Source organism: Notolabrus celidotus, chromosome 12 (genome assembly GCF_009762535.1).
Source record: "Notolabrus celidotus isolate fNotCel1 chromosome 12, fNotCel1.pri, whole genome shotgun sequence".
Lineage (NCBI taxonomy): Eukaryota > Metazoa > Chordata > Actinopteri > Labriformes > Labridae > Notolabrus > Notolabrus celidotus.
The window spans coordinates 42,650-52,649 of record NC_048283.1 but is presented as its reverse complement, the minus strand read 5'-3'; the positions used below and the strand labels follow the sequence as shown (position 1 = coordinate 52,649).

Below are 10,000 nucleotides of genomic sequence, written 5' to 3'. Positions count from 1 at the left end.
CAGTCCTAGAGTCCTGTTGTTGATGTCTTTGTCCTGAGTTTTGTCCTCGTCTCTGATGAACATGGTGGCGAGGTCTGAGGCTTCTGCAGAGCTGATGTCACCTTGATGAACGCTGTAAGAGGCGCCTGGCCGGACGGCGTTGAGTGAAATCCCGTGGCGCCTTAGTAGGTGGTTGGATAGGTTTGTGGCGTTGCCATGGTAACTTTACTTGACCTTTACATATCCTACAAACAGAGAGCGACTTCTTTAGAACATCTCCGTCTTTATAAAGCTCAAAGTGTTTCCACAAGCTGGACCGACATGGAGGCGTGATCATTTCCTCGCTCGCCGGCTTCTCCTCCGCCGACCGCCATGCTGTGTTCTGATGTCTGCTGGCGTGTGGTGATGACATCACAGACAGGCAGCCTGATGGAGTAACGTTTAACGTCCTTAAATAACACGTCCATATAAAGTCTGCTGAGCTTCAATCACACGTGTTATTTCCTGGTATCCATACGATCCATGTATCACCTTTGAAACGATGTTAGATCTTATATGTGGTCTGGGAGGACAACTAGCCGAGCACAGATCCATGTAGACGGATCAGAGGAATATAAATCCATACATGGATGTAGTGGATGAATCGTTACACCCCTCTTTCAAACACAGACGACACCTCAGCGACTCGACGAAGAACACCAGACCTCCGTCTATAGAGAGACGTAACAAACCCTACAACGTCAGGTCTCTACAGGGGGCGCTGAAACCTCCAACACCTTCACCTTCTTTAAGCTCTTCTTTGAATTCAGTACATTTATCATCTACCACCAGAGGCACCTTTTGTGTCCTTTCAAAATCAAAGCACGTAAGGTGACGTAGACGTGACAGTGTGGACTCACAGTTTGATCCCATTCTTTATGATGCCTTTAAAGACTGCGGTGAATCTGAAGGAGTTAAACCATGAGCAGGGCTGGTTTGACTGAAAACACGCCTCAGGAAGAGAAGCAGCGGAGTGGAGCGGTGCGTCTCCAGGTGGATCAGAGTTAAAGCGTCACATATACTCTGTTTGAGTCACAAGCAGAGCTGTATGATGCGCCCCACGTGGTGACTCAGGTCTTGTTTAGTGTCACTCAAAGACACTCAAAGAGTGTTTGATGAAGTAACTTGTGTTTGTGACTCCTCCTCCAGGCTGCCTGCAGACGGACGAGGCGGACATCTTCTTCCTGATCGATCACTCCGGGAGCATCTACCCCGCCGACTTCAGCGACATGAAGAAGTTCATCATCGAGTTCCTGCACACGTTCCGCATCGGTCCAGACCACGTCCGCATGGGGGTCGCAAAATACGCAGACAGTCCCAACCTGGAGTTTGACCTGCAGAGGTACTCGGACACCAAGGCCCTGGAGAACGCCGTGTTGGCCATAAAGCAGGTCGGGGGCGGGACAGAGACGGGGAGAGCGCTGGATTTCATGGGCCAGTACTTCAACAGAGCACAGGTCGCCGACGGCCCCAAAGTCCCCGAGTACCTGGTGGTCATCACTGACGGGAAATCATCCGATGAGGTCAAGGTACCTGCAGAGAAGCTGAGGGCGCAGGGGGTCAAGGTCTACGCCATCGGGGTGAAGAATGCAGATCAAGAGGAGCTGGGAGAGATCTCAGGGGACCCCAAGAGGACTTTCTTTGTCAACAACTTTGACGCTCTGACTCCCATCAAGGACGACATCATCACGGACATCTGCTCTCAGGACGGTAAGAGGACGAAGTTTAACGTGTCCCCCGGTCTGTTTGTCTGAACGCCCTGACATGTGCTCCTCTGTCCACAGCTTGCCAAGACCAACCGGGCGACCTCATCTTCCTGATCGACAGCTCCGGGAGCATCTACCCCGAGGACTACCAGAAGATGAAGGACTTCATGAAGTCCGTCATCGGCAAGTCCATCATCGGGCAGAAAGACGTGCACGTCGGGGTCATGCAGTTCAGCTCCCAGCAGAAACTGGAGTTCACTCTGAACACCCACTTCACTCAGGACGACATGCTGAGAGCCATCAGCAGCATGCTGCAGATGGGAGGAGGCACGCTCACGGGCGCCGCCATCTCACAGGTGTCGCAGTATTTCGACACGGCGCAGGGGGGGCGGCCCAGCCTGAGGCAGAGGCTGGTGGTGATAACAGACGGGGAGGCCCAGGACGAGGTCAAAGGCCCCGCTGCCGCTCTGAGGGCTAAGGGAGTGCTGGTGTACGCCATCGGAGTGGTGGACGCCAACACCACCCAGCTGCTGGAGATCAGCGGGTCATCGGACAGGATGTACTCTGAGAGGGACTTTGACGCTCTGAAGGACCTGGAGAGTCAGGTGGCCCTGGAGCTCTGCGAGACGGAGGGAGGTAAGATCAGACTCTATCAGACTCTATTAGTACCAGGTAGATCAGAGACGTATTAATCATGAGACCAAATCTGATTCAGGACCAGGCGGTCCTACGTTCAGCTGAGACCTCTTTTAGACCACATGAACCGGGTTGTAGTTCTGGGCTGGTGCTCGCGCTGGTTCGGAGCTGGTTGAACTTGCGAACCAACACGCCACCTGTTTGTTTTCCCGCCCGCTCCAGCCCGTGGAAGAGGCCTCGGTCTACAGGGGTATAGGAGGGGATCCCCATAGACAGGATCTCAAGGTGCAGCCGGGGGGAGTCCAGTCTAGCTGCAGTATCAGGGTGCTGTTGGTCTAACGCCCCGTATACGGTATATTCATGGCCCTCTGATATCATCTGTGTCAACAAGGAGACCAACCACACTTCATCACCCGGCTCTGCTTGATTCTGATTGGTCGAAACCCCTCTGACTACAGTTATTAACTTTCACTAACATGAGGAACACCAGAGACAAACTGATCACACGTCAGGACTAATCAATCCACAGAGTTCAGACACATTCAGCTTCTGCTTGTTGACACCACAGACTGGAAGGTGAGGGGAAACCGTTAGCTTAGCATCAAAACAATGCGGCTAATGTTGGTTTCGGTCAGCATGCTAAATCCTAAATGTGCTCCCTCTGTTTCCTGCCAGTCAGGAGGCGAGGAGCAGCGTTTAGAGCGAGCTGCAGGCTGAATAGACAACATGTCTAAGCCCACATACAAAGAGGTACAATAATCAAGCCTTGAAGTAATAAAGGCATGGACCACTCTCTCTCTTTGGGAGGGAGGTAGGTCTTCACCTCAGCTATGAGTCTCAGCTGGAAGAAGCTGGACTGAACCACAGAAGAGATTTGTTTTCCAAAGGCTCTGTCAAAATGAACACCAAGGCTCTTTACAGAGGAGTGAATATCTGCTGTGAGAGGGCCGACAGGGTTCACCTCATTCAGGGTTTACTTTATGTCAGCTGAAGAGACTTCATAGACCAATGAGGGGCCACCTGTAAGTACCAGACATAATCAAAGCATGAAGTGACATGTCAAACCAATCCACAGAGTTCAGACACATTCAGCTTCTGCTTGTTGACACCACAGACCGGATGGTGAGGGAAACCGTTAGCTTAGCATCAAAACAATGCGGCTAATGGTATTTTCGGTTAGCATGCTAAATGGGCAGGTTACGTTGTGACGTTTGCCTCGTTTATTTTTAAAGGTGTGTGAACCGCAGAGCTCAGAGAGGAAGGAGAGCTGAAAGTTCAATCCACCACAACAGGCAGAGAAGAATCCTTCACCATGGAGCGATCTCTGACCAGGAATCATGTTTTACTGAACTGTTCACATGAATCATTTAGATCAATAAAATCATCTTTATCCATCTTTCATCAACCTGTTTGTATTTCTGTTGGGATTCTGTTTCCCTGCTAATCACACATGAGCCCTTACTTGTCTTTGAGATCAGATCTGACTCTTATTCCCAGGTTCCTTCTGTCCCTCTCTAAACTCTGTGTTTGTCTTTATTCTAATCAGAGTGTAAGAAGACAGAGAGAGCTGACATCATCTTCCTGGTGGACGGCTCCACGAGCATCACGCTGGAGAAGTTTCAGAGCATGCAGAAGTTCATGAAGTCCATGGTGAACCAGACCAGCGTGGGCACCAACCTGACCCGCTTTGGAGTCATCCTCTACTCCACCGACGCCAAGTCTGTGTTCACTCTGAACCAGTACAAGTCCAAACGGGAGGTTCTGAACGCCATATCAGGGCTGAAGTCTCCGTACGGAGACACCTACACCGGGAAGGCTCTGGGGTACTCCCTGCCGTTCTTTGGCGCCGCACATGGCGGCCGTGCGGCTCTCCAGGTGCCGCAGATTCTGGTGGTGATCACCGACGGCGATGCCACGGATCGGCACAGCCTGGCGGCTCCGTCCCTGGCGCTGCGAGAAAGCGGGGTCAGGGTGTTCAGTATCGGCGTGGAAGGAGCCAACAGGACGCAGCTGGAGATCATGGCCGGACAAGACAAGTCCAAAGTGTTTTATGTGGACAACTTTGAAGCCCTGGAAGGTCTCTACAAGAACCTGACTCTGGAGATCTGCGAATACACGAAGCCAGGTGAGACAGGTGTCCCTCAGCTGTTTACTCTGGACCCACAATGCAACAGTCAGCTGCATCTTAGAGCTAGCTTCCCCAGACCTCAGAGGGGGATCCAGCTGTGCAGGTGTTTCAGCCTGTGGTGCTCAAAGAGTCCAAACATCTGAGAGTTGAATATTTAGAGAACCTGGAGGCGCTCTCTGAGCCTCATTCAGCACCATGTGTGACCTTCTCCCATCACCTGCTCTTTAATGTTCTTTCTTTGTTCCACAGTTTGTGAAAAACAGCAGGCTGACCTGGTCTTCCTCCTGGATCAGTCCGGCAGCATCAACCCTTCAGACTACGCCATCATGAAGAAGTTCACCACGGATCTGATCTCTAAGTTCAAAGTGGGCGATGATAACGTGAAGGTGGGATGCGCCCAGTTCAGCGACGTCTTCAAGCAGGAGTTCTACCTGAACGAGATGTACACCGAGGAGGCCGTGATCAAACACATCTTTGCCATGGAGCAGACGGGCGGAGGCACCACTATCGGCCACGCCCTCAACTCCATCAGGGAGCACTTTGAGGCGGCGCGCGGCAGCCGCAGGTTATCTGGGATCTCCCAGAACCTGGTCCTGATCACAGACGGCGATTCTGAGGACGACGTGGAGGATGCAGCCGAAAGTCTCAGGAAGCTGGGGATCGAGGTGTTCGCCATCGGCATCGGAGACGTCCACGATCTGCAGCTCCTGCAGATCACCGGCACCCCGGAGAGGCTGTTCACCGTGCAGAACTTTGGAAGCTTGGAGAAAATCAAGCAGAAGGTCGTCGACACGATCTGCAAGTCCAAACAAATCCCAGATCGCCCCAGTGAGTAAAAAACCTGTTCCTCTCTTTGGGGATATTTAAAATCCTCGGTCCTCTCACAGCAGGCGGAGAGGGCGGAGTTAGGTAGGAGTTAGGTTAGGGATAGAGGGAGATGAAGAGAGAGAGAGAGGATAGTGGGGAGACGGATAGTAGTAGTTGTAGCAGCTGGAGTCTGGACCACGTCCACAGCAGCAGAGATCCAGAGGAACCTACGAGACAAGGGAGCTCAGGGACTCCAGAAAGGTCTATGGTTAGTAACTTTAATGGGACAGGAAGAGTTAAAGTGAGAGACAGGCAGAGAGAGGAGAGAGAGGGAAAGACAGGATCCCTGTGTGTCAGTCTAAGCCTATAGCAGCAGAACTAAGACCTGGTCCAAGCCTGATCCAGCTCTAACTATAAGCTTTATCAAAAAGGAAAGTTTGAAGCCTACTCTTAAAAGTAGAGAGGGTGTCTGCCTCCCGGACCCTGACTGGTAGATGATTCCAAAGGAGAGGGGCCTGATACCTGAAGGCTCTACCTCCCATACTACTTTTAGAGACTGTAGGTCCGATGAGCAGGCCTGTATGTTGGAGCGTAGTGGTCTAGAGGGGGAACAGGGTGCTGTGAGGTCTTTAAGATACGAAGGTGTCTTTAGCATTTAGAGCTTTTTAAAACAAGTCAACTTTATTTATAAAGCACATTTAAAACATCCAGTGGTGGTCAAAGAGCTTTACAGTACAAAGTACATGAAGACAACAACAAACAACAACATATCAGGATATGAATGTCCTCCTCACGAGGAGAAGGACAAAGAGAAGAGATGTGTCTTCAACAAAGATTTCAAACATTCTACTCGGTCCCCCGGGGTTTAAGTCTGGTTCTAGGCTCATCCAGGAGCAGCTGGTTTGTTGACCTCAGTGCTCCAGCTGGGTTATGAACATGGAGAAGATCAGCATAGTAGGATGGAGCCAATCCATTCAGGGCCTTGTACGTCAGAAGTGCAATCTTAAAATGAACCCTGTGACGGACTGGGAGCCGGTGGAGAGCATGCAGCACAGGTGTGATGTGCTCCCTCTGTTTCCTGCCAGTCAGGAGGCGAGGAGCAGCGTTTAGAGCGAGCTGCAGGCTGAATAGACGACATGTCTAAGCCCACATACAAAGAGGTACAATAATCAAGCCTTGAAGTAATAAAGGCATGGACCACTCTCTCTCTTTGGGAGGGAGGTAGGTCTTCACCTCAGCTATGAGTCTCAGCTGGAAGAAGCTGGACTGAACCACAGAAGAGATTTGTTTTCTAAAGGCTCTGTCAAAATGAACACCAAGGCTCTTTACAGAGGAGTGAATATCTGCTGTGAGAGGGCCGACAGGGTTCACCTCATTCAGGGTTTACTTTCTGTCAGCTGAAGAGACTTCATAGACCAATGAGGGGCCACCTGTAAGTACCAGACATAATCAAAGCATGAAGTGACGGATTCAGGGACAAGTTTTCCTGCATCAGTCTAAGTCTGTAGCAGCATAACTAAGAGCTGGTCTAAGCCTGACTTTAATATAAGCTGTGTCAGATCGTAGAGTTCTGGACCCGCTCTAAGCTCCTCCACATTAACCGTGTCGTCTGTGCTTCAGGCTGCAGCGTCGACATCGCCATGGGCTTCGACATCTCTCGAGCAGACAAAGCTCCGGGCGACCTTCTGTTCAGCGGACACGCCAAGCTGCAGAACTTCCTCTCCGACATCGCCCAATACGTGTCCTCGCTGCACGGCCTCTGCTGCGTCGGCCCCGCCCCCATCAAGACCAACATCGCGTACCGGCTGGTGGGTCGAGACGGGCGCGAGCTGTTGGACACTCGCTTTGAGCCGTACAACTCGGACGTGGTGGACAAAATCAAGAGCCAGACTCTGGAGCCGACTTACTTCAACACGGCCCTGCTGAGGTCCTTCAGTCAGAAGATGAGCACAGAATCTGGAGCAGGAGTGAAGGTGGGTCTGAGACATAGATCCTTAGACTCCTTCACCTCTAAGTGCACCTGTTGTTACTTATTCACCTGATCATCTTTCCTTTAAGTTAAACTCTTTATTTATCTCCGTCGTGTATTTCAATGTTTCCTCTGTTGGCTCCACGTCATCGTAGACCAGGGTTCCTCTCTTTCTTCTTTCTGTCTCTCTGTCCCGGTTTAACCCGGTCAGAGACTCATTCAGATTTAAAACCTCTTTTTCAAGAGTGACCTGTCCAACACGGCAGCACAAAACAGGTTACAACACAACAAGCACACAAAACAACACACTTAGAACACAATCACAGCTTCACATGGTTCCATGGTTACACAGAGCAATCACAGGATCCAATGGAGCCTGTTTCTCTGTCTTTTATGAGTGACTCCCCCAGAGTTACAGGATGTGTCAGGTTCAGGTCCTTCTGCACATCATTCCAGGGAAACCTGTGAGTGACCTCTCAGTGATGAAGAGAATCTGTTGAATGATAATCAACGTGTTTGCAGACGATGATGCGCTCTCTCTGATCCGCCCTCTCCGTCAGGTGGTGGTGATCTTCTCTGATGGATTCGATGATGACGTGATGAGACTGGAGCAGGAGTCAGATCGTCTGAGAGAGTCTGGTAAAGAGAGAGAGAGAGGGGTGCAGCGTGGATGAAGATGAATCCAGGACTGAGTTTGTGAGATGATTCTGTCTGCAGTGAATAAATAATAAAGACGTGTTTTCTTCTTCTGCTGTTGTAATCCTGCAGGAGTCAGTGCTCTGCTGGTGGTAGCTCTGGAGGGAGTGCGTGACCCCGCCCAGCTGCAGAGCGTGGAGTTCGGTCGAGGATTCGGCTACAGGCTTCCTCTCAGCATCGGCATGCCGAGCGTCGGCAGCTCCATCCTCAAACAGATCGTGAGTCAGTCAGAGTCTAGTCTTCACAGGAAGAGTCCACCATAGAGCGAGGAGCTTCAGATTCACTTCTTCATGTCACGGCTTTAAAGACATCTGTGTTCACCATGCAGATTACTCATTTATTATTGAAGGCTGATGAGAGGAGAGAGAAGGATGACCATCAATTGTTTTATTGGAGTTTGAGTCAGTCCAAGTTTTCTCTCATGAGTCAGAGGTCAGCTGGGAGAACCTGAGAGCCCGACGGGACGCACTCTGACGCCACGCTGGAAACTTAGAGCTTACCTTAAAACCACTTTAGTGCTTTAATGGGATTAAATACAGGAAAAATAATAATATATGAAGGTAAATATAAAACAGAAAAGGATTCAGAAGTAGAGACTAATGCACATCTAATGCTGAGAATAGATCAAATTAAACTATAATATGAATCCTTATTTATAAAACCTTACAAAGAAGAAACAGAATAAAAGAGACATTTAAGGAAAACAAATGAAAGGAAATAAAATAATGTCTGAAGAAATAAAACAACAAAAGATAAATGATTTAAAAAATCAGAAATTTTAAACATTGAAAATATTTTAAATTATAAATGATATAAAATATAAAAAAAATATAAATATATATAAATATGTGAAAATATAAAAATATATAGTAAAATATATACACATGGAAAATATAAAAACATATGATATATATCAAAAATTATAAAAATCTATGAAAAAATCCTAAAATCCTGCCCGTGATAATTCCAATAAATGAATAAAAACATTAAATTAAAACTCCCTCAGGTGACATCTCCTTTAAAAACACATCAAAACTTTATTTTTAGAAGAGATTTAAAAAATGAACAGAAAGGGAAACTGTCAATAAATAAAAAGAGAATAAAAAGTCAAAGAGAGAAGTTTAAGATAATAAATAAAAGGAATTAAATGAGATGTTCAATAATGAAAAATGAAGAGTTAAAGATAAATACAACTTTGGAAGATTTCAATAAAAAGAAAGTAATTAAATGCAGTTATTAACCCTTACATAAAGTCAGACTGAATAGATGTCTCTTTCATTTACTTTAAGAGTCTTAATATTAAAAAGTCAGGTTTTAATTTATCTTCAAGATTCACTTTAAACACAATCCTGTAAAACCAGCTGTTTGATAACACCATCACATCATCCCTGTGAAAACAAAGAGAGCTTCACAGGAACGAGTCCGGAGCAGATTCATCTCCATGTCTGGATGTTTGAGCGTCACTGACTGTGTCTTTAAAGAATCTCATCTCTCCTGCAGAGTGACTGCTCTGCATTAGAGACGTTGAATCAGCACCGAGCCGTTTCTCTGAGGCGTTCATGAGCCTCACTCTAAGATAAAGAGTCTGTTACTCTGAGAAGTCAGCATAGGTTTGGTGTCCATTAGACTTGGTCCGTCTCCGTTTGCAGCAGCTGAGAGGTCTCAGCCTGATGAGGATCAGAGACTCTTTAGTTCTGAGAGGTTTTCCTGTCGTGGCGTGTCCGGCCTCAGGAATGGAAACCAGCTCAGGGCCTCGGGGACGTGATGGTGGAAGAAGAATGTTAATTATTCTGCATGTTGAGGAAAAACAAAAGAAGAGTCAGTTATCTCTGAAGGGTTTCAGTCTTTAGATGATCTCAGGGAGGAAAAATGTTTCTGGGATTTAAATTTAATGTTTAATTAAAAGTAAGAACAAGATGAAAAACAGCTTTAACTTAATAAGAGACCTCTCACACACACACACACACACAGACACACACGCACACACACACACACAAACACAGACACACAAACACACACACACACACACACACACAGACA

General features: G+C 48.0%; 1 protein-coding gene across 1 annotated transcript in view; it reads left to right on the top strand.

Annotated features, from left to right (window-relative positions):
• LOC117822675 (collagen alpha-6(VI) chain) overlaps positions 1-10,000 on the top strand; it is a 56,277-nt gene that overhangs the window by 38,020 nt on the left and 8,257 nt on the right. The window contains exons 8-14 of the mRNA XM_034697523.1: positions 1,168-1,728; positions 1,803-2,360; positions 3,907-4,485; positions 4,738-5,316; positions 6,916-7,268; positions 7,825-7,903; positions 8,033-8,178. Coding sequence (XP_034553414.1) covers positions 1,168-1,728; positions 1,803-2,360; positions 3,907-4,485; positions 4,738-5,316; positions 6,916-7,268; positions 7,825-7,903; positions 8,033-8,178 — 2,855 coding nt within the window. The remainder of the gene's footprint in view (positions 1-1,167; positions 1,729-1,802; positions 2,361-3,906; positions 4,486-4,737; positions 5,317-6,915; positions 7,269-7,824; positions 7,904-8,032; positions 8,179-10,000) is intronic.